Raw genomic sequence first — 25240 nt, 5'->3', positions numbered from 1 at the left:
CTGACATAGTTTAGTTGCAGCAGTGGAAACTATTACTGACATAGTTTAGTTGCAGCAGTGGAAACTATTACCGACATAGTTTAGTTGCTGCAGTGGAAATTATTACTGACATAGTTTAGTTGCAGCAGTGGAAACTATTACCGACATAGTTTAGTTGCAGCAGTGGAAATTATTACCGACATAGTTTAGTTGCTGCAGTGGAAACTATTACCGACATAGTTTAGTTGCAGCAGTGGAAACTAGTGTTGCACGGTCTACCGGTACCCACGGTATACCACGGTGTAGGGCTGGGCAATTAATCAAGCCTACTATACCATAATTTCTACACAACGGTTCTACCGTTGAACACGGTGCCAGTGGGACCCATAGTTTCTGTAAAAACAAATCTGGCTTGTGAGCACAGCTGCATTGTCCCGCGCTCCTGCGCAGTGGCGCTCCCGCCACATCTCATCTCTGCAGCTGCAGTCACTCACAAATAGTACAGGCGCTAATGGGACCAACAGTGTATCTCATAAATTACCCCACAAATAATGCCTGGATTGTTATCAAACTTCTACAGTAGTACACATATGGTCTTTACTCTTAAATCAATGCATTGGAAAGTTTGTAAGTACACCAGGAGTTTATTAAAATAACACTTACCTGATGGCTTCTACTCTGCTGCTACTGCTGGAAACATCGTCGAAATCTCGCGGGATCCCGCACAGAGCACGAAATCTATTGCCGGAGATCCCGCAAAATTTCGACGATGTTTACAGCAGTAGCAGCAAAGTAGAAGTTGGACTGTGCTGATTATTCTGGTCCACAAGTTTTTTTTTTTATGTACACTGCAATATCTAGCCACTCAGAAAAGATCGGTGTGAAAAGGTGATAATTTTATTTTTATTTGTCAAATAGACTGATAACAGCTTAAAAAAAATATGGCTTTGTTTGAGATGACACAAAGTTATGCTTACATTCAGTGTTACTCACCATTGTGTTTGTCTTTGAGATCTAACAAAGATGTTCAAGATATTTCCTTTCTCAGGAAACGTTTGCAAAAAAATTCTTTGAAGTTTGAAACTTTTGCACACACAACAACAGGCTAGTGGGTTTTTGTTGTTTCAATTCAAACTTTAATAAATGTTATTCATATAAATATTGGTTTCAGTTACAGTTACAATGTAATGCATTAAATGTATGTTTATCTTGCACCAACCAATATTAAGTAATTCTAACTTGTGTAAATATATTGCACATTCATAAAAATAATAATAAAAAAGGCTGTGGTATCGTGATACTACCCGGACCCGTGATACTTTGGCTTGTATAGTATCGTGGGTATTAATTTTGGTATCGTGACAACACTAGTGGAAACTGTTATTGACAAAGTGTAGTTTCTGCAGTGGAAACAATTAATGACACAGTTTAGTTGTGCTGCAGTGGAAACTATTACTGACACCACGTATATTTTTTGTTAAACAGTTGAACTTAAACTGCCTTGTCTAAGAGGATTGTTGTTGGACTAAATATTTCATTGAGGAGAAACATGTATTTTGTATATTCATGGCATTTTTAAGATAAAAAAAATAATTATTTATTGATAATTGATCGTTAAATTTCCTAATGATAGATCAAGGAAATGTATTCAAATGCCCATCTCTAGTGGAAACTTTTATTAACAAAGTTTAGTTGTGCTGCACTGGAAACTATTACTGACATAGTTTAGTTGCTGCACTGGAAACTATTACTGACATATGGTGCTTTTCCACTATACAGTTCTAGCACTGCCCGACTCGACTCGGTACGTTACCAGGAACAACCTTTTCCATTATTATAGTACCTACTCAACGTGGGCGGGGTCGTCATAGCATGGCTGCGCGAAACTGCCGTGACTTCGTTTTATATGCGACACAAACACATAAACAATGGAGGCGATGGTGTACTTGCTGCTGTATGTGGCTTTTTGTCCCACACAAAGTAAGAAAATTGAGCCGTATGGCTGTAACGCTGTTGCCGGTATTTAAAAATGCCGGGTTTGATTCTTGTGTGGGACAGCTCATGACTCTTCCACTGACGACTCTCTGACCAATCAGTGGCCGGCAGTCTGTTGACGTCACATTTGGTATCTACTCGGCTCGTTTGGAACCTCGGCAGAGCAGGTACTAAAAAAGTACCAGGTACCAGGTACTATCCCTAATGGAAACGCAAAAAGACCCGAGTCGAGTAGTGCTAGAACTGTATAGTGGAAAAGCGCCAATAGTTTAGTTGCTGCAGAAACTATTACGGACACAGTTTAGTTGCTGCTAGGGCTGGGCGATGTGGCTGAAAACTATAACGCTAAAATTGTTTCATATCAGGCTATCGATAATTATTGATTTTTTTTAATGACCTATTTAAAATAAGGACCAGGGGAGGAGTGCCCTGGTTGTCAAGTGGTTAGAGCGCATGCCACATAATCGCAGTGTCCCCGGTTCAAATCCAGCCAGGGACCTATGCTGCAGGTCATTCCTCTCTCTCTCTCTCTCTCTCTCTCTCTCTCTCTCTCTCTCTCTCTCTCTCTCTCTCTCTCTCTCTCTCTCTCTCTCTCTCTCTCTCTCTCTCTCTCTCTCTCTCTCTCTCTCTCTCTCTCTCTCTCTCTCTCTCTCTCTCTCTCTCTCTCTCTCTCTCTCTCTCTCTCTCTCTCTCTCTCTCTCTCTCTCTCTCTTTCTCTCTCTCTCCTGTTTCCGGTCGGTTTCTCTGCCAGCTACCGTCTGAATAAAGGCATAAAAAGCCCAAAAATACGTCTTAAAAAAAAAAAAAGGACCAGGGGAAAAGAATATTCAATTTAAACATTTTTATTGTAAACTTAATAGGGGTGTGACGATACACTCAGCTCACGAGACGAGACACGATATTGGGTTCACGAGATCGAGACAAGACGATATTTTAACTATATTTTTAAGAAAACTTCAATGAGGAAATACATTACTGTTCTTTTATTTGAAATTCACAAAATGGAAATTGAATTGAAATGTTTTAACTTATCATCTTGTAATGAATCACTTTAGTTCTACTTTCTAAATATATAATTATCATATGCAGTATGCAGCACTGTAAAAGGTTTCCCCATATAGATAAATTTATAGATGGATAATTTTTGTATTTATGGAAATAACAACCATAAATACAAAAGTTAGATATAATCAAATACTAGAAAGTAAATTATAAAGAGTAGAAAAAAATTCTAATATATAAATATAAATTAAATAAACTATCCAATTATCAAAAATTATAATATATTGCTAATAAAAAAACATAAATAAAAGTAAATTGCACAAATCCTGTATCACATAAATACACAAGTAGAACAACATATAAATTGTGTTATAATTTGGTAATGTGACTCATTTTACTTATTGCATCATTAGGCTTCCATAGATGCGCTAGATTCCCTGCTCGTCCTACCTCAGGCTTTCAGTGTAGAGAACTGAGGTCAACTTACCACTGCTCCTCTCCTCATCTCCTACTGCTGACTGAGATCTTCTCAGCAGGTAGAAGCTGCAACAAGGTTAATGATCCACACGTGACATTATAAAAAGAAGACATGACGTGCGAATGAGCGATAGAAAACCGATAGTCTTTTTTTTTTTTGGTGCGCCCCTTAATTATAGCTTCGCGAGACAAAATTCACTTTGACGAGAAATATCATCACGTTTTCGTCTCACGCCTACACCCTTAAAACTTAACCTTCCTCTGTTTTTAATCAATATTTTATTAGTAACACCATTTAATATAATGCACCCCACTACTACAGCCTCTATTTGCGTAAATGATTGTCCGGCACATCTTTATAAATGGATTATTACACTATTTTGACAGTAATTGTTTGGGTCACAGAGTATACAGAACTAAGGAAACACCGAACCAAACATCCTCTACTGAATTATTTGGGACAAATATATGTACAGTTACAGCCCCATTTAATAGTATTTCCATTAAACATGGTTATAATGAATAGTATACAACTGGGGCATAGCTTATGTATGTTTACACATTTATGTTGAATTAAAACATGTCTCCTGTGTTTTAATACTCCTTTGAGTCTTAGAGCCAAACTTAAAATAACAGTAAGGTATTCACATGCTGTATTTGGCATCAGTTTGCACAGCATTATATAAAAATTGCACGCTTTATAGTAGCCTTTATTAGGAAAGTCAATCTGGTTTACAGTGTGTGCGTAATAATTAAATTAATTTCCTCGTTTTCTGTATTTTTCTTCCTTTTTTTGTTACTGCAAGTCTGGTTACCAGTTTCCTCAGTTTCCTCAGTGACCTATGGGTGTTTTGTTCCCAGGAATCTGGATTATAGCTGTTTATTCCATTGGATTATGGGCTCGGGTCAGATCAGAGATAATCTGAAAATGTGTAGAGGTGAGCTATTTAGGGAAGAGCAACTTCAAGCCTGAGTCTTGTAAGCATCAGTGAAATCTGGTTATAAATAGAGCCTGACTGGATTTTTCAGGTAGATGGTGATTTTTATATTTTAGGGTTTAAAAAATATGTAATAATGCTGTATCATCAGATGTTCATTGTTTACTGTTATTGTCACTGTCATTTCCTTATTTTTCCCCATATAAATGTAAAATCAAGTTTGTCAGCAATTCTGTATTTTTATACTGTTTTATCTTGCGATTGTCTTGGCTAAAGTTAAAATAGTTGCTGCCATGATAACTTTCCAGTGTTGTGCAGTGTTTTGGAATCAGATAAGTCTTTAAATGCATCTCATTGCCTCACCGGTACCTTAAACAACATGCCTCACCAATGTTGCCCCCTCTGCTATTTTAACACAGTTTTCAGCTTATTTAGGTCTTACAAAAAGGTGGCATGGTTTACTATCATTCAAGTTACGTATTTAACACACAAATGTTTTTAACGTATTTAAAACCTTACCAGGAAACTGTTCAGCTCTGTCAGAGATTAACTCAGCTGTGACGTTTTCAGGCAACTCACAGACTAACTAAGTTCTGTTTAGTCCTCTGTGGCTCTGTCCACGTGCCATCCACACAGCCATGGGTGTCTTTATATATTATTCCACCGTCAAACCCAGCTGTTTCTGCAACATTTTACTTTTTACCTTTTCCATATTACTATGTTGGGGAAATCAGTAATGATTGTGCTCTATTTAATTACAGCTTCTTTTTGAACAGTGCAACAAGCTTGGCAACATTAATGTAAAGCAAACAATTATTATTCATCCCAGAATTAGATTTAATTGTGGTGGTAGCTGGTGTAATTAACTAATAACTAAACTTACTGTCAACACACTCATGCACACACGCACACAGGCTAACAAAAGGCCAGAGTTGGAATTATTTGGCTTTTGCACACTTTTTCCCCCCAACTTTTGTCCCAGCTTCATTCCAAATTTAAATTTATGTCCTCCCCAGGCTGATGGCCTGCAAACCAACATTAAATGTGTATGTCACCGCTCACTGTACTAGAGTGTGTAACATCATTCCAAAAATAAAAAAAATCAATATGTGGCTGGCCACCACGAATAAATGAATGCATGTATGAGAAACCCTGTTGATGCCACGTTTGTTGATATTAACAATGCATTACCAGTTTTTTTGTGGCTGTCCTGTGAGTTTAAAATACTTGCAGCATAGGAAACTATGTTTTGCGGTAGTGGAGTGATCAAAAATCCAAAACAATAGCAGTGTGGTCAATAATCCGATTATAACACTGCATCCAAACAGGTTCAGTCACAAGTTGGTCTTCTTGCATGTGTAAAGAGTAGTGGGGAGTAGATAAAGTGCTGTTTGTAAAGATGTTATCAGGTGTAGTCAGTTTGGTGTCAGCAAGGTTTTATTGTCACTGTGTGAATGATTCTGTGCCAGGATCTGAAATTAACACCCACCAAGTGCCAAACACGGGTCGGTTTTCTGTTTGGTGAGTAAATCTCAGAAGGTTGTCTGCCACAATGACGGGTAAATGTTTGTAAGAAAATAGTCATGTAATAAAATATCTGGCACAATGGAGTTTCAGAGGATATTACTAATTTTTTGTCCATATACAATATAGACATGCACACTGTTTTTCTCTGCCTCTCTTTCTCTCAGTCAAAATGACAGAAGTCCTTCATAGTGATGGATAACTCCAATCATTGTAGACATTTGTTTTTGGCTAACTTTCTTGATTCACCTCTAAGATATAAAACTGTCTTGCATATTGCATTTTCTGTAATTATACAGATTGGCAAAAAGGAAGTCTGGATCAGCAGATGTTGCTTATTTTGGCATTCTGAAATCTTTTTTTATACCAAAAACAAAACGTATTTGTACAAGATTGTAGCACATTGATTAAATGTAAAATATTGGACTGTACTTGCGTGCTTTGATAATTAATGTTTATTGGGCTATTTTATGGAACTTTTACTTTGGCCTCTTCTTTAAGTTTGTTTTCAACATAATACCTTATTGTCTCAAAGAAATGTACTGAAACGGATTTTGTGACATAAGAGGGCAATTTATTATTTTGGCTGGTAAAAAAATATGCTTGGCTGGTGGATTTTTCCAGTCCACTTGGCAGGTGAGTCAAAAAGTTAATTTCGGACACTGTTGTGTGGAATAAAATGCAGCCTTTTGTTGTGGTTGCAGTGACTGACCCTGCTTTATTACCCTCTTCCATTGCCCCTCCCTCTCTCTGCAGCCTGTTATGGAATCGTGCAGGTGCCCACTGGTCCATGGTTCTGCAGAAAGTGTGAATCTCAGGAGAGAGCAGCCCGTGTGGTGAGTCACACAGTCCATCCATTCATCATTTATGAGTAAACTCTGGAATAACAAGTCTGGGACAGACGGTCTGCCAAAGATGACGGACCCCATGCTTTTAAACAGCACTGTTATTCTAAAATCCGCCAAGAAAATGGTGTTGTATCATCAGTGTGTGATGGTAAAAGGACTTTGAACAAATTAGTTTTCTCCAAATAATACAATAGTTGTTGAAGACATTATCTGAAGAGCCACTTCTGGCAATCAAACTGTTTGCTATATATTATAAAAAATGATACCCATACTAAGTCAGTTCATTTCTCATTCTAAATATCTATACAGCTTTGCAGAAGCTGCAGTATCAAAGAAATGTAGCTACAGGATTCATGTTAGGGGTCTGCTGTCCCGCCTGACACTTTTTGTGGAGCAGCTGCCCGCACCTGCAGGATTTTCTGTAACATGTGCCATCTCCTGCTGTCCTTTGCCCAGAGCCTGTCTGTCCACAATCTGTCTTTTCTACCCGTTACCATCACATTTCACCAAATGATCTTTTTAATCCTGATTGAAAAGCTCTATAGAAGATTATTGTAACTGCTGTTTGAGTGAGGATAATTAATGGTAAATGGTAAACACCAGTTGTGTGTGATAAACATTCTATCCATTCTCCACCATAACAGCACAGTAAAATGTGACTGTCCATGCAGGAATGTAGCCTAGGAAAGCCCTGAATTTCAAGCAATTGCTGCAGGACCTGTGGGCTGACCTGCTCTGCACAGACATGTTAATCATGTCACTTAGGACTGGAATTGGGCAAAGAAACCTCCATATTTTATGTATCCCCTCTGTGGAGCTACAAGATGGTATGGCTTGCTGAGTTTCAACTTAATATGACCTCAGCAAACTCATAAAGACCTGTCTAGATTTTGTCAGCGCAAGATTAACTTGATGTAGCTGTTGATACAGGTGTTTGGTATGACCTGCCTTCTTGCTGTATTTATGTGTGTGTGCACGCGGGGCAACGCTTCTCCTGCAGTGCTGAAGCTGGATCACTTTTTACTAACCTCTTAACCTGATGAAGGAAACCAGGTTTCTTGTTTTCGTGACAATTAAGTTAGTTTAGGGTAAAAAATCGAAAAAGGCACATTAAGTACACGTTAAGCCATTGAGTGCAAAATCTTTACTTTCGTTGAATCTGAGTAAAGTATTAAACGGCCAAGTTTCTTTCTCTGTGAAGGAATGTGTGTACAAACTTGTTTGTTCAGCCAGGCAGGCTGTGCAACAGACTGAAACAGATGTTGGGTGAGATGTTCCTTTAAAAAAATATAAGAGAAATACACACATACAAAAGTGTTTAAAGGAGCTGGTATTTATGTATGTGTATGAACTGGCAAAGAGTTACATTATGTACAAAGATGACTTGAAGATGAACTGGTGAAGATGGTGCATTTCCAAATAAGACCATCATTGCTTTACCTGAATTCAGTGGTCTGAATTAGAGCTGCAACAGTAACTTGACAGAAGATATGCAGCTATTTTGATATTTGAGTAATTGTTTGAGGGTTTTTTGTTTGTTGCTGAAAATTTGCAGATTTCGCCTTCTCAAATAAAGGGATTTAATGCTTTTCTGTCATGCTTGATTGCAAACTGAATAACTTTGGAGTTTGGACTGTTGATCAGACAGAAAAGATATTTGAAGATGGTCACCATGGTCCATAACAGCTATTCCTCTATATTCTGACATTTTGGAGGCAAAATGATTGATAAATTAATCGAGAGAATAATCTGCATATAAGGGGGAAAAAACAGAAAACAATCACTAGTTGCACTTTAACCTATGGAGTTTGTCTCCAATTACTCTGTTTTGTTTGAGTTTGTTTTTAAATTTTTTTACGTAGGCATATTTAAAACTGATGTTGGAGCGTCTTTGAGATTAAGAAGTAAATGAACGTTTGTCATCTCTATGGTTCGAAAGACAGATTGTGAAGAGTAAAAAAAAAAAGAATGTTATGAATATTTAACAGAACTCTAAAGTCAATAATATAGTTACAGTAATAGTATAAACAGTGTTTCCCTAAGGATTCGCACTAAACTGAAAATAAGTGGTCCACCTTAAACATCAGTCCACCTTTAGTGAGCCTGGTCAGGTTAGATTTACCCATTGTCGCTAACATCAGGGTTAACTCCCTTCACACTTCCAGCAGTTTGGGACACAACAGATGAGACGTTTCTTGGTCTACACAAACAGTAGCATTTATTAACTGGCACACTGTAGTTTGTATGTACGCTTACTGCCAGACTGACAACTTACTACTCACCTTTTTTCTTCTGCTGCGCTCACATTTATCATCATTTTTCAGCTGCTCGCCCTTTTACACTAGCTACGCACACATATTACACACTGCCCTACTCCTTACAGAAGCTACACTACCAAGACTTTCCCAGGCAATGATACAGAGGTTGACTCATGTTTTATAATAGCGCTGTACAGAGGCTCCTGAGCGCTGTTGGTTTCCGAATGAATGGTTATTTGGTGTTATTTATGGCATCAAAAGAAAGGTATTTGTTGGCCTGGTGGGCTGCCACTGATGTAAGGATATTTGAAAACAGAAAGATGGATTTTAAGTTATGAATGTGGAGTAGAAGCATTCTAACTTTCTTGTTGGCGAGATGTGAAGTTTGACATGGAACAGAAAAATAGTAGTGGGAAGAGAAAGAAAGAAATCCGAAACATGAATGTCTTTGTGTTCATGCAGGTTTACAGATTACACACACGTGAGTGGGACAGCCAGACTGAGAGCAGCAGAAACAATCACTCGAGGGCCTGTGTTTGCTGATACATACATACATACAAACACACACACACACACACACACACACACACACACACACACACACATACACACACACACACACAAAGAAAGAAACAACCTTAGATGGTGGATAGTGAGGGTGTTTTCCTGAAGAGTTTCTGGCCTTGAGCCCAAGTCACCACCAGTTGTCAGTGTATCTCACATGTTGGCATATTTTTTGATACCTTTGTGTTGACCTCACCGTAAGTAGATCATGTTGACCTGACGTTCCTCACCGACTGTTTGCTCTTTACCCACAGAGATGTGAGCTGTGTCCCCACAAAGATGGAGCCCTCAAAAGGACAGACAACGGAGGTAGAATCCCTCTCAGCTGTGCACACACACACACACACACACACACACACATCTGCGGTTAGCCTCTTGTGTATTTTGTTATGTCACCGGCAAGTTTAAGGGGTGTGAGCGTGCTGGGAGAGTTATGTTGCTGTTTGTTGTGTGTGCTGCCTCTCTGTACCGTCCTTGCCAGTCCATGTTTTATGAGTGTGTGTGAGTGTGTGTGTATGTTTATGAGGGGGCGGGCCAGGATGGGTATAGTGCATGGCCTGTGAGGAGTCTCCTCTCTGGGTTCATTGGGAGGTCAGCTTGGAGGAGACTGTAAATATTGTGTGTGTGTGTGTGTGTGTTGAGTCAGTCAGAGAGAGAGAGGCACAGCTGTGGGATTGTGTCCAGGCCTGCAGGGAGGCATCATGACAACACTAACACACACCGTTTTACTACTTTCTCTTTTATTTTACCCTTCCCATGACCCCACTCTCTCTCTTTCTCTCTCTCCCTCCTCTTTTTCCTCCCGTTTTTCTCTCACCATCTTTTTCCCCTCCTCTCCACTTTGGTTTCTTTGCTCTTGTCAGTTCCTCTTCACTTGTTGATCTGCATGGTAATTGCTGTTATTTCAGGTGGGACAGTAATAAAGCAGAGCAAAGGGAATGGTCTTAAATAAGTATCTGATCCAACTTTTCGACATATAATAGTCAGAGAAGGAAGAAAAGACACAGAGAGACTCTAATAAAAAATAGCAAGTACATTTTGGTGCTCTCATTAGTTAAAACATTATGACATACAAAACACACCGAAAGGTTTCAGACATCATCTAATACATCTATATATTTTGAAGATAAGCAACAGGTTCACTGCACAAAAGTAAACACCAAGAAGTATTAAATATGTTGCAGAGGTGTGAGGAGGATATGAAGCTAAATCTGTTTGTTAGGTTTTTTTTACCTGGTGGTGTTGTCATGGTTTTAACGTGGTTTATCACAGAAGCCCATAAAGCCATTATCAACAACTTGACAACCCCCTTTTTTTTCCCCTCTTTCACTGTTTATTCGAATTTGTAACACACCACAAATTTATAAGCAAAATTTAAGTTCATTGTCTCGACACACTGGACTCGCAGAGCTGGGGAAGTTCGTAAAGGGGCTGCTTTGTTGAGTGTTTTGGGGGGTAAAAAAACGTTGAATGCTCAGTTAGAGGAGGAAAGCTGTGCCACTTTTATAGTCCTGTTTTATAGGCCTCTTCCAGATTCTTGGAGGGACTTCAAAACAACAACATGCCCCCATTTCACACCCGCTGCCTTCTCTCTGTCCCGCCCTCTGCCCTCCTCCCCATGTCCCGCTCCCCAGGTCAAAGGCAGGTCAGGGGTTCAACTGTAAGTTTAAGCCTGTTTTTGTTTCCGCTATGGGGAAAAACAGACACCTCCAGCGTGGCAAGAGACTCCCACCTCCATTTGACCTCCCGTTCACCTCCTTCAGCTCCTCCTCAGCTCCTCGTCAATTCTGCTGCCACTCCACTGTGGCCTGCTGTCATTCTACAGCCCCTAGTTTGTCTTCGCTGACGTGTGTGTGTGTGTGTGTGTGTGTGTGTGTGTGTGTGTGTGTGTGTGTGTGTGTGTGTGTGTGTGTGTGTGTGTGTGTGTGTGTGTGTGTGTGTGTGTGTGTGTGTGTGTGTGTGTGTGTGTGTGTGTGTGTGTGTGTGTGTGTGTGTGTGTGTGTGTGTGTGTGTGTGTGTGTGTGTCAATAAACAGCTGCTTAGACAGATTAACCACCAATTTACAAATTAAATATTTAGGATTCGTTGCTCTCTTTTTTTATTTTTTTATTTTGTTTGTGTGAATATAACACAAAGTACAATTTGGCATATTAGTGATGGGTCCAGATTACGTTTAGTTCTCTGGGTTTTGACCAATAAAATGCTGCATTATCGCGTTTTAGTTCTGGTCCATTTTGGGTTCACACTGACATACTTGACTTGTCTCACTGACTGAAATCGACTTTTGCTGCACTTCATTGAGTCTGAAGGCTTTATTTTATCTTCACTAATGGTCACACATGGCTCGTGAAGCTCAGTAGGAAATATCTGAATATGATATCAAAACTGTACTTAATTAGACTGGACTGGAAATGTATCGAGTGCGATATGATGTGTGAAGTGGGTACCATGATTAGCTGTCTAGTTTTGGTTGTTTGGTCCACGAAACACAGAGGCACACCAAAATGAGTTACAGTACACTTATATGGAGTTATTGTAGAGGCATGACTAGATGTGGGTGATGTTTATGTTTTGTGAACCAAGGCTGATGGTTGTGCTCTGTGTGATGTTGCAGGCTGGGCCCATGTAGTTTGTGCCCTTTATATACCTGAAGTGGAGTTCGCTAACGTGTCGACTATGGAGCCCATAGTACTTCAGTCTGTACCACACGAGCGGTATAACAAGGTAACAAACTCTACATCTGCACATTTAGACATGCTACAAAATTACTTAGACGTTGTATTGTGTGGTTACTAATTAAAATGTGTTTTCCTGTGTGTGTGTGTGTGTGTGTGTGTGTAGACATGTTATATCTGTGAGGACCAGGGCAGAGAGAGTAAAGCAGCCACTGGAGCATGTATGACCTGCAACAAACATGGCTGCAGGCAGGCCTTCCATGTCACATGGTGAGACCTGTTCACATCACTTTCCCTTCACTGCACAAAGCAGGAGAGAATTTCTTCACTCGTTCATTCACACTCATGTAAAGACTTGTAGATTTGACACACTGTCGAGAATTATAACAGCCAAACTACTTACTGAGCTACCTTGAATACTAAGATTCTCGTGTCTTACAGTGATTTAATCACTTACAGTTATAGAATAATAACCTTTTTCACTTATTAATACTGTCAGGATGTTATGTGATCATGAGTTTTCTGTGACTGTTTGTCTAATAGCACAGCTCCTCCTTCCTTCCATGGTTTCCAATCAAATAATTTTATAATCAGCACTTCTTGGTAGCATGATGCTTGTAGTGGTACAATTAATGTTCTCTCTCTCTTTTTTTCTTTTTTCTTTCTTTTCACATCCCTTTAATTGTTCTGTCCGCCACTCTCGGCCACAGTGCCCAGTTTGCAGGGCTGTTATGTGAGGAACAAGGATCGGATGCAGACAATGTAAAGTACTGTGGATATTGCAAATACCACCACAGCAAACTGGTAAGTGTCCCCTTAAATGAGTTATACTTATACTCTACACATAACCTGCCTTAAGGCGTTCAAAACTACAACTTCACACACCACTAGACTGTAATTAATCTTAACTGGGGGAAAAAATGGTCTCAACCTTTTTCTGAACAAATTTGATTAGGTTTGTGTTTTGATTTGTTTAAAGTGATTAATCATTGACTCCGGTAGTTTATGAAGGAGACAGCTTGTGTTTTTGTAATTACTTTGAATACATATGTTTATTATTTTGTTCCTAGCACTTGACAGGTCTCTCTCACTAACTCGTATTGGGCTCATGTATACACTGTCTGTCACTGTCTGTGGAATTGAGCACTAATCTCAGTTTTGTTTAGTCAAAGTCACTCAGACTGCTGTGTGTGCATCGAGGGCTTGTAGTAGCTACAGTGTTTGCTGCATGTGACTGTATGCATGAAGGAGGCGTGACTGTTAACAATTTGGAAAAGGATTTATGTGTAACACTCACATATTGATTTACCTGTAACACAGTAAGAAACACTGTGCATCTTGTAAAAATGTTTTGCCTCTGATAGATGACTCACCATTGTTCATCTCTTCCCTTTCCTCTCTCTCTCTTCCTCCCTTCATCCCCATTCTTCCCCTCAATATCTCTTCTCTCTCGCTCTCCCTCCTCTCATCCTCCTCTGTCTTTTTCCCCAAACCGTTCCTCTTTCCTACTCAGCCCTCTCCCTCTGTCAGTCAACTTCCTCTCTCTGTTTGGCCCTTGCCCTCTCTCCCTCCATCTATCTTTCTCTCCCATCTGCTTCCTCTTTCACTGGACCAATCCATTCATCACCCCACTTCTTGACTCTCTTCCACCTGTACTTTACCCTGCATCTACCCCTCTTATTCTTCCTCCCTTCCTGATCCCTTTAATCTCTCAGACAGTGGCTCATCTTCCCCTTTTCTCCCTCATGTATTGGTCCTAAACCCAGACTGGGTACTTGGGGTTGTGTTTGCAGGTGCTGAACGGGGTCCTTTGAGTCTGGTTTTCTCTGCAAGGTCAAACAGGGCTAATCATTATTTATGTGTTTCAAATTCTTTGAAAAATACAATTGCAATGATTTGTTTCTTAAGTTTCCAACTGACCTGTTAGTTAACCTTTTTGAATGTTTGGTCAGCAGGTGTAGTAGTTAAACTGAACATATGGTTTAAATAATAATCAGATATTTGCTTTTTCGACCCTTTTTCAAGATAGTATAGAGCTATAAAGTAGAGCAATAATTATGAATTGGAAAATATAAATATTAACAAAAAAAAGAGAGAAAATCAATCTTTTTTTGTATTGTTATTTTTTGATATACAGTAGACGTTCACGCCTAAATGAAAGATTACTGCTTTCTCATCCATGATCACAGTGCGTTACACCACCTGCTCTGACGATACAATTAGCATGAAGCGGGGCATAAAGTTCTCAGGCATCACTGATTTCAGACAGTGATTTTACATACATATAATATGTTCAATGTACACATTTCCTCCTGGACAACTTCTCAGGTTTACAAATCTGGCCGTGCTTTAATCTTTGATAAAGCAAACTTGAAAGGTAGATAAATGACTACTGTCAAGCAGAATTCAGTCAGATAAGATAGGAATGTGAAAGGTGGACACAAACACACAGCACATCTCCTGGAGATACAGAGGAGATATGTTTTCATACATTGACTGAAGAGACCTCCTGTTGTGCTCCAGGTTTTGTTCCACCTCTGGTTAACAACCTTTAATACATCAATGCGTGTACACACACAGCATCAGTACGGGGAAGGACGTAAATATGAAAGCCAAGAACGTGACAGACTGATTTCTGTAGCAGTGGTAGGATGGAGAGACAGGGCAGGCTTTATGGTGAAAACGCACACACCGATGACATTTTGCAATGTTAACAAACGCTGATGGAAAGACTCATGCTGTCATATTGATCGTGTATGAATGGCTTTGGATGCTGGGGCATAATGTCATTAAGCCGGGATTGTATGGATGACAGGAATGTACGAGAGGGAATCAATGATATGAAAAAAGCATGTTGTTAGCAGAGTGGGTTTCATACAAACACCACTTGATGGATGTTTACGCCATGTAATGGTATTTGACTGGACTCAGTCAGTTGCCAAATGTAATTTTAAACTTAGATTGTTGTGTCGTCTGGACTACAGTGAAATTTCTCTTAGACTATAGATTTAATCTATTATATGTATGAATAATTTTCCCCTTATTTCTGAGAAGTGTAAATGCTTTTCTAATCGGTGTTTGTTGCACACAGCGACGTCTGGTTTGGAGCATCATCTGTGACAATGCTTAGCAAAACTTGTTGCATAACAATAGCATTGGAATCTATCCTACAAAAATAGTTTCGTAGATAAGGAACCCAGATGTTGAGACTTTTATAGTGCTACAAGTTAACCATAATCTATATTTTTTGGTAAATTGGAATAATAATCCAAATGTTACAAAGACATTTCCTGTGCACATCAGTATGAATAGTAAATTATAAACTCATATTTAAATCCCAATTTAGATTTTTTTTTTTTCCTTCAAAGAGCTCTATGACTTTATGTGAGGCCAAAGTCCAAAAGACGTTAAGAGGAGTATTTATCCCCCGGTGTGCCATGCTGCCTCTGGGAGTCAGTTTTACATAAAATGCCAAAACAAACAGCCTCTGGTCTTAAATCTGTACTTTTGAATACAGGCTGGATAAACACAGGCCTTGATCTATGCCTGGAGGTAATCTGGCTGTAATTTGAGGATGTAGTTGTTTATCACCATGGCTACGTGCACTATGAGCAAGTGCAAGCTGGCTCTGGCTGAGATCGATTGCTAAGGCCCCTCGAAACTGTCCCAGGATGCCTCTGTAGATCTTAGTTTTGGCAAAGCAGTTTAAAAAACAACTTCTTGTTGTGGGTGTCTTTATTTTTACCTTTTGTGTAGTATATTAATGGTTTAAACACACCTGCGTTCACTTAGTGGTTACTTTTGATAATAGTTTGAACCACCACACATTTCTGACCCTAAAGTTTATTCCTATAATCACCATTTTTTGTAACCAATGCTCATGACAATGTCTTTTGACTGTTTTTTTAATTTTGAGTTGTCTTTGAGTTCAGTCAGCTCATTTTAGTTTATTAAGTTTGTTTGATTTTTTAAAAAAAAGTTATTTTTGGGTCTAATTTTAGCCTCTTTTCTGTGGACTTCAGAATGAGGAGCAGTTTTTAAAGTATAAAATATGACTAATATCCTGCCAAAGTTGGTAGTATAAATACAATATTTTCTTTAATTTCCTGTAACAAGGCATTGAAAATCACAGAAGTCCTTAAATGTGATGTCCAAGTGTGTGCTGAAATTGTATTTCATAGACCCAGCAGTATTTGGATTGGCTTTTAGCAGCTAATATGACTGCAGCCCACCTACACCCACCAGCAATCGCAGCCTCTAATGAATGCTACATTAGTGTGAGTTAATCAGTCACGCCTGTTTGCAGAACATGTAATCACAGGCTGCGTAAAATCAGAATTTACAGGCGGTGTCAAGTCATCTGTTCCACTTTTTGTTTTTCAGAACAGAGGGCAGAGAGCAAACTGAATTTGCCCCGAAGTACACGGTTGAATTAAACGTATGATTCTCCAAAAAAAAAAAAAAACGATGTTCCATTAGTCATGAATGTTTCTGATGGTTGATGCTGCCTCTGATTCCTCTGTAGGTTTGTAACAGATATTCAACACAACATAGCTGGACGTAATGTGCTAAATTAAACACATACAACTGTCCCTTTACAGTCGAGCTGTTGTAGAGAGTGTGTAGTTTTCTGTTCACTGTCATTGATTCTCTCCACCAGACTTCCCAACAATGTGTCCTTTTTAGACCGCTCTGAAAATGCATCCAACTTCACTCTCTTTCAGGGGGTAGAGACCACTGAAGAAGATCTAAATATCTTTGTGAAGTCAGTTTAATGGAGCACTTATAATAACAAACAGGGTTGTCACAAAGTGCATTACAGCAAACAAAGGACGCTCATTCGATAAAATGCGCTACAGCAAGAATGTAACATACTCAGACATGTGCAGCAGTGCTTTTGTTTGTCTACATGTGTGAAACTGTGTGAAAATGTTACAGTCAAGGGACATTTTCCTCTTTATTAACAAACAACTTTCTACTGTTGTTCATTGAAGGTGAATCACAGTAGAATCAGTGTTTGAAAAAAATCCAGTTTAATTTAGAAAGGATATATTTGATTTTAAAAAAGTAACAAATACAGTCATAGTTCTTTGGAATTGAATTTGAAGTAGTAAAGCTGGCTCTGTTATTTTTTAGCTAAAAAAAAAATTCAACACTAGAAGTATATTGGCAGCATGTTTTCAACACATGCTTTATTTCCACAAGTTTTGGCTAAAATCTGTTTATAGCACATCAGTAGAACAACTAACAGTGTTGATGGCAGTTAAAATAAAGCAAAGATGGGCTTTGACTGGGCTGCATGTTACCATCACACATCTCTGACATCTGCTAAATAATTTGTTTTAATCATTATGAGTATAAAATAATACCATAGTGCAATAAATAAGATGTTTAATTGATGAATGATTTTGGGGGTGCAGCGTGACATTTTGTTAGCTTCTAAGAACGAGGAAGGAAGATTGAAAGGATGCTTTTTGAAAGTGTCTCTGAAGTCGGCTCCGCCATTATAAAATGAGAGGAAGTCAGCTCCTTTTCTATCAAGTTTGTTTGTGTCAGCTTAATGGCGTAACAAGTAATTGCTCCACTTCCACTGAATGAGGTGCTCATATTCTAATGAGATGTTGTGTTTATTTTTAAAACCTCTGTTTATGCAGACAGCTCAGTCGAGATTTTGTTAATGATGCTGTGCCAAAAAGCCTTTTGATGCTTTGAGTCTTTTCCCGCTCTTTTTTGGGGTCTTTTTTTGCAGTTGCAGTTAGTTAATTGTTTTCTTTTTGCAGGGCGATAGAGGCATGAAAGAACACAATACATTTTTCATTGTTTTCATTTACAAAAGTAATTAGTGGAATCCAAATTGAGAATTTAGCCTGTTGTAGGACATTTTATCAGTCTGGTTGGTCATTGTGTGTGACTGTGCCAGCTTCAGGATGATTGTGTGGGTATTTGTCCACATACTATTCAAACCAACTGCCCTGGCTTTTGTTAATACTGCCTAATTCCCCCACCCCCCGACACACACACACACACACACACACACACACACACACACACACACACACACACATCTGTGCCCACTGATCTCTGACCCTGGAATGTGGATTGTGTGTGTGTGTGTGTGTCCGTCCACACATGCATTTATTATGTGGTTCGGAGGCTCAGATGTATACCCACCTCATATTAGACCCTGCAGTCAAACTACAGCAGGGGCTAAAAGATCCCCGACTCCGACCGCTTGGAAAAGGCCCGCAGGAAACGCACACATACACACACACACATCCATACATACACAATGGCTGGTCAGAGATCCTGCAGGAAACTGCACAGGGGAATTCCTGCCAGGCCAGGGCGGATTATTTTCCCCCTTACTTCCTGTTCCTCTCCCCGTCTTCCCTCGCTCTCTCCTCTGTCTTCACCCTCTCCTCTTCCTCCTGAGGCCATTGTGTTGAATTATATAGTGTTAATAATACATTCTTTATCAAATTAACAGGCAATACATTGTCCATCATCGGTACATATTTTTTTATTTGAGTTATTAATAGATTATTACGGTTTGAATATTAACTAGCATCTGTTTTTATAAACAAATTGTCGTAAAAAACAACTAATAAACAAAAAATGAAAACAAATATTTGCTGGTTCCAGCTTCTCAAATGTGATAATTTGATGTTTTTCTTTTTCAAACATGATGAAGTGACATTTGAGGACATCAACTCGTGCTGTGGGAAATTATAACAGACATATTTCAATATTTGCTGACATTTCATAGACAAAACAATTTAGAAAAAAATGTCAGATTAATTGATCAGTTTGCACTGTTGGCTACATTTGAGGGTTTTATAAATGTGTCTGAATTTTGAAATTGCTCATATATTAAAGTTACATGAAGGGAACATCATGAGAATTATTCAGCTGCTGCATAGATCATTTATGAATTACGTCATCGATCAATCAAAAATGTTGAAACATTCTGTGGTTGCAGCTTCGTGAATGTGGTTGCTGCTTTTCTCTGTTTTTATAAGTGAAATGTTTTGGGGTTTTAATTTATCCCCTAATTTCAACAATGTTATTGACAAAATTGGCAGATTAATTGATACCTAAATGAACCCAGCCATTAAGTTTTATTAAAAACAAATGCAACGATCACGATACAGATGTGTTCAGAAGCTGGGAAAATGGCCGGGCGCATATTTGGTGGGCCGGCGTAGAGGAATCTTGTTTCTCTTGTAATGGTCCTCATGATCTGTATTCGACATAGACAGAGAGGATTTCAACCCACTGTTGTATCACTCATTGTTCGGGTCTTACTTGATAAATAGACGTGGACCTCATCCTCTGCCACCACTCATATTTACCTCACACAGTCTCAAAGAGCACTTGGACATGTCAAATGATGGTGCTGCAAATGGTCAGCAGCACAGAAAGAAGGGAGAGGACACGCTAAAAGTCTTTGTCTCTGCCTGTATAATCAATTGACCTGATTGATAAGGGTGTGTCAGGGGTACATTGTGTGCGTGTTATGTTTCCCACGCCCAGTGCTTTGGGTCCTTCAGAGAGTGTGTGTGTGTGTGTGTGTGTGTGTGTGTGTGTGTGTGTGTGTGTGTGTGTGTGTGTGTGTGTGTGTGTGTGTGTGTGTGTGTGTGTGTGTGTGTGTGTGTGTGTGTGTGTGTGTGTGTGTGTGTGTGTGTGTGTGTGTGTGTGTGTGTGTGTGTGATCCGACCCTCTCAGCTCAGCCGCTGTCCATCAACACATACCTCTGGAATGTTAATGAAAACCAACAAGGGAATCCCAAAGAATTTACCTCTCTGTCTCTCTCACTCACCCTCTCTATTTCTCTGGTATCATTTTAACTTTGTTTTTGAGGTGTTGTCAAATTGTATTGGTCGCTTTGTAAAATCCCCCCTCGCTATCTTGTGTTTGTCTTGGGTTATCAGCTTTTTGTAGCCTTTATCTCAAGTAGGCACTGCTGTTAAAACAAAGTGTTAAAGCAATTTCTTAATTGATGAACAGGAAAATAAACCAACAATTTTAAGGTATTTTATAAGCAAAATTGGAAAACATTTGCAGGTTCCAGCTTCTTAAATGTGAGGCTTTATAGCTTTTCTTTATTTGTGTCATTAAAATTTAACTTTTTTTTAGACAAAACAAGCCATTTAAAGACACCACCTTGGCCTCTGGAAAATTATGACTGTTTGCCATCTTTCACCATTTTCTGACATTTTATACTTTTAATGAATAACCGGTACTTGATGACTCAAAATGATAACACACAGCGGCCTGATGGAAGGTCAGTCATCACAAACTGTTACTGTGCAGCTGAACTTTGTTCTATGCTTCCAAAGAAACTAATGAAATCATCTAAATTTAGTAGACATTTCTATAAAATAATGCATGAGACATTTATAATATTTCTATTTAATGGAATGATTAAAAAAAAAAAAAACAGTTGATACACAGTGTGAAAAATATTTTAACTTTTATTACTTACTACTTAAAGGTAAATAAAGGGGGAAACTATGTTAAGTCATTATAAGCTAATGAAAATGGTTACATGCTGCTCTAGTTTAAAGTTGTATCCACCAATACATAAAAGCATTAGCATTAGCGGAAGCCAGCATGCAGGCAGGTCTACAGTGGAGCTGGTATCTCCTGATTTGGCTGGTGATGTCTGTTAACTGCCACTCGTAGAGGAAGTCTGGCTAAACTGTCACCAGCCGCCATGCAATCATTTCTCAACGAAACCCCTGGGGAGGGCGAGGGGGGAGGGGCGGTTTCTAGTGGTTCAGAGTTGTCATGACACAGAGCATCACGAGGATGTTGAGTCCCATGTTGTCTCTCAGGATCGCTGCATATTCTCACTGCCTTTCTTTGAGCGTGTGCGTGCGTGTGTGTGCGCACGCGCGCCTGCATGCATGCAAGTGTCCGTGTAAAAAGTCTGTGTTAGTGTACGTGCACCTGTCTGCCTGCACACACACGTGCAGAGAGGTGTCAGGGTGTGGGGCGTTCATGTGAGGTGTAAATGCGCCGGCACCCAGTCGCCACCTCAGGGGTGCGAGAGGAGGGTGGCGGGGCGTGTGTGTGAGAGAGGGTGTAAATTGAGCTGTGATGGTCCAAGAAGGAGGATATGATTGGATGAAATGATGAGACCTTGTGCGTTTCGGCACGAGGCACTTAGACACACTGCTCTAAACTGCAGCGTGCTGAATTCCTGTTGCTTCCTGCCCCTTTTTATTTTTATCTCTTCCATCACTCTCTTTGTGTTTGTAGATCTCCAAGCTTTCATCTCAGACTGAGCCTTTGAAATGCAATGTTCCCTCTTTCTCTCACTCAAACACACATGCACACACTCCTCCTCTGTTCTTATATCCTATTTCATACCTTTGTTTATTTTTATTTTTGCCATCTCTTTGGCTCTAATCTTCCCCAGAACACTTGCATATATAATCCAGTAGTTCATATGCACATCCATTTTTTTTTCTGTTGCCATGTTGACCGTTTTCTCAATGTTCCTGAAATGCAGAGGGTTATAACACACGGGTTGTAGGAGGTCTGTTTTCCTCTCTGTGTTTGTCTTTATTTCTCTCCTCCCTGCACTCATGTCTCGGGCAGCCTAACCCATCTGTTTCTCTTTTCTTTTTCTTTTTTTTTTTCTACTCTCCATACTCAGAAACACAAGGAACGAGACAGGCACAAACCGAAACACAAGAAGACCATGGACATGTCACCCTCCCTCGTCCTTCCGAACATCATGGTCCCAGACAAGGTGAGGGCAGTCCTCCACTCAGCACTCCACTGTTTTTGGTCATTTGTGACAGAGCTGGTTAAATATTAAAGCTACAGTGTCAGACGTGTGTTTTTTTTTACCTTGTTTTACCTGTGTTGTTCGTTTTTATGTGTCCCTCACACTGCCTGTCCTCCTGTTGACCTATCTCGTATTTCCGGTCCTCCCTTTCTCAATAGGCTTGTTTCGATAATTTTTTTCCTTGTTCCGGTCCTCCCCTTTCCTTTCAACCAACACATTTTTTTTTCAACATTGTTCCTCCCTTTTCACCTTCCTCCTCCAGGCCTATAACAGCAGCAGCTCAGGGCCAGGGGTCCCCTCTCTTCCCACATCCTCACAGAAGCGACTGGACGACGGCAGCGCTCGCTTCACCACCGCAAACTTTCAGGAAGTGTCGTCCGCTCTCTCCGTCGGGAGCTCCAAGGACGGCCTGGCTGCGGACGCTGGGAAGGCGGCGTCTGAGGCGAAGAACAAGAAGAACAGCGGCGGAAGTCACGTGGTGGGAACGAGGGGCGGCCGCAAGTCCCTCACCTCCTCAGGGAAACCCCTCCCCTCTGCCGTGGTCACCATGGCAACCTCCTCCACATCTGCCTCTGCTTCCACAGGGCCTTTCCACCAAGGTGAATTAATGATTGCAAATGGTCCCGTATGTTAATTTTTCCCTCAACTGGGAATTAACCCCGCAGTTAGAAAAATAAAAACGCATTGACAAATCATGTGTTACTGCTCTGCCCACCCACCCGGGAAAAAAAAACAAAACTGCAAGTGCAGCACAACTGAAATTACTGCAACCTTATTAAAACCCAAGTAAGAGTGTGATTCATGTGTTTTTATGTGTGTGCGTTGTGCGGCTGGATTTTGGCCAGACACCAGACTTTTGTGTGTGTGGCCGTGATAACAGTGTTTCGTCTCGACCGGCCTCTGGCTCCTGTAATCTGGGGCCCTGTCTGGGAAAAGACCAGCACACACAAACACAGACAGAAAGAACATGTGGGGAGGTCAGGACCTGAAAGGAGTCTACATGCTCACACTGAGCTCCCATGTTTTCAGAACCTTGAAGCGCTCGTCAGGTGTGTGTTTGTTTGTGCGTGTCAAGTGGGAAAATGGCGTCCGTGTGCGTGTGGATTCATTAATTTGTGTGCTCTGTCATACGGGAGGACTGCATGATGAAGGAGGCCTGACTGTGCAGCAGATAGAGCGCAGATTAAATGCTTATTTTGGTTATCTTGTTTCTGCTGCTCCCATGATGATGGAAAGGAGAGCAGTATGGAAACTTTCACAGTGTTGATGTCTGTTTCTCTCTCTCTGTCTCTCTTGCACTGTCGCTCTCTCGCTCTGTTTAATATATATATATATATATCCTCTCTTGCTTCTTCATCTCATGTTTATTACTTTCTCTCTTTTCCTCTTGTCTCTGTCTTCCCTTTTTTTCCCCAGGCCTGCTGTTGACCAGTGCCAGCAAGACGCCCTCTGCTCCTTCGTCCTCAGATTTTCTAAGTTTCTCCGATTCATCGTTGCGTCCTGGGGGTGGGACCACCTTCTCCTCCCCGCCGTCTTTTAGCAGCTGCCTTGTGAAACCTAGCTCGGAGGGCGGAGTTTCAGAAGGAACTACGACACTGTTTGGTTCTCTTGTGTCCGCCACTACAGCTTCCGCAGGTGACTGACATTTATCATTTATGACTTATGTTATGTACAGTTGTTGGAATTAATTATGTTTTCAGACTGAAAGTTGAATTGTTAAAGGGACACTACAAAGTTTGAATATAAAAACAAAAACAGTTGGTTTAGTCTTCTACGGTTCTGAGGAAACTTCTACTACAAGGCCTGCGTTACAAACTGTATTTGAGGAGTTTGAAAGTTGTGGACATTTACCATGCAGTGAGCGTTTATACCAAGAAACATTTTAAAGTTGCATTATGGGAGCTCCAAAAATCAGGACATCTCATGATTGTAAGAAAAGAATGTCAGCAAGTTAGCAGTTGTATATTGTGTATTTATTTATCATATTTAATTACCCGACATGTACTAGAGAGCTGAAATGATTAGTCAATTAATTGAATAGTCGATAGCAGGAAATTAATAACAGTCCTTTTTAAATACCAGTGCCAAAAGTTTTCTGGTTTTACCTTCTGAATTGTGAGCATGTCTTTTTTTTCATAGCACTCTTATGTTAATAAAATGAGGAACTTTGATATTGTTATCTCTTTGACAAAATTAACAAGTAAAATATGTGAGCTTTTGGTTGGGAAATTGCGATTATGAAGATAAATGAAAGTAATTCTTAGTTGCAGATCCTTATTTTTTTCTAAAGAACGGACATGTCGCAAGATGTGCTTTGCTCCGTCACTCGGTTCTCTGACGGCTTTAAGGCCGACAGAACACCAAAGAACCACAGTCTTTATGCTTAAATATATTTAGTTCTGCTTTCTTGTTATTTCAGTGGGCGGGAAGCTGTATGAGAATTCCCACAGTCTCACAGCCAGCGAGACGACAAGCCTCGGTGTGTCCGCCGGCTACAAACGGCCCCAGCCCTCCAGCTCAGGACCGGTGATCGGAGCGGCAGTGGCGGGAGGAGGGGAAGACGGGGTGAAGAAGAAAAAAAAAGGCAACTGGCGAAACAGATTCGGACCTTGCTTCACCACAGACGTGAAGCCCTCAGAGCCAGCGCCCTCCCTGACTCTCCCCACCTCCTCCACGGCCAACACCTCCTCCTCCTCCTCCACCGCCTCCCCTTCGTCCTCTTCATCCTCGGCACTCTCAGGCCGGCCGGGCTTAGTCTCCAGCAGTGGATTAGGAGTGGGAGTGGGAGTGGGAGTGGGAGTAGGAGGGGAGAGGGGGCTTGGGGTCATGGGTGTCAGCGGTGGGATTCAGAAGTCCCCGTCACTCCTCAGGAATGGGAGCCTGCAAAGCAACAGCAGCTCCACAACCACTGGTTCAGGTGAGGAGGACACAAAGTAAATGCACAAAACAAACCATGTCACAAGTCAGATCTGCCATCATGTTTGCTGGAAACAGCAACCTAAATAAATTCAGGTCCCACTTAGGAAATTATCTTCAGCCACTAGTTAAACACTGATAAAGTTTAACCTGTAGCGAGTAGATAGAAATGGTTGTTGGCAGGTAGAGTGACATGGCCTGGTTTAGTTCAAGATTTATCTGCCTGTGAGACAAAGAGCGTGCTCACCTTTTCATTCAAACAATC

At 40.3% G+C, this 25240-nt stretch overlaps 1 protein-coding gene across 1 annotated transcript in view; it reads left to right on the top strand.

Moving 5' to 3' along the window:
- Positions 1–25240, top strand: part of mllt10 (MLLT10 histone lysine methyltransferase DOT1L cofactor) — a 48089-nt gene that overhangs the window by 5061 nt on the left and 17788 nt on the right. The window contains 9 exon segments of the mRNA XM_062441357.1: positions 6672–6751; positions 9840–9894; positions 12200–12309; positions 12427–12530; positions 12971–13064; positions 21925–22020; positions 22322–22658; positions 23476–23694; positions 24479–24976. Of these exon segments, the coding sequence (XP_062297341.1) occupies positions 6672–6751; positions 9840–9894; positions 12200–12309; positions 12427–12530; positions 12971–13064; positions 21925–22020; positions 22322–22658; positions 23476–23694; positions 24479–24976 (1593 nt within the window).

This window comes from Scomber scombrus, chromosome 20 (assembly GCF_963691925.1).
Source record: "Scomber scombrus chromosome 20, fScoSco1.1, whole genome shotgun sequence".
In the NCBI taxonomy this organism is placed as follows: Eukaryota; Metazoa; Chordata; class Actinopteri; order Scombriformes; family Scombridae; genus Scomber; species Scomber scombrus.
Note: the sequence above shows the minus strand (reverse complement) of the source record. Positions and strands in the feature narration are given on the sequence as shown.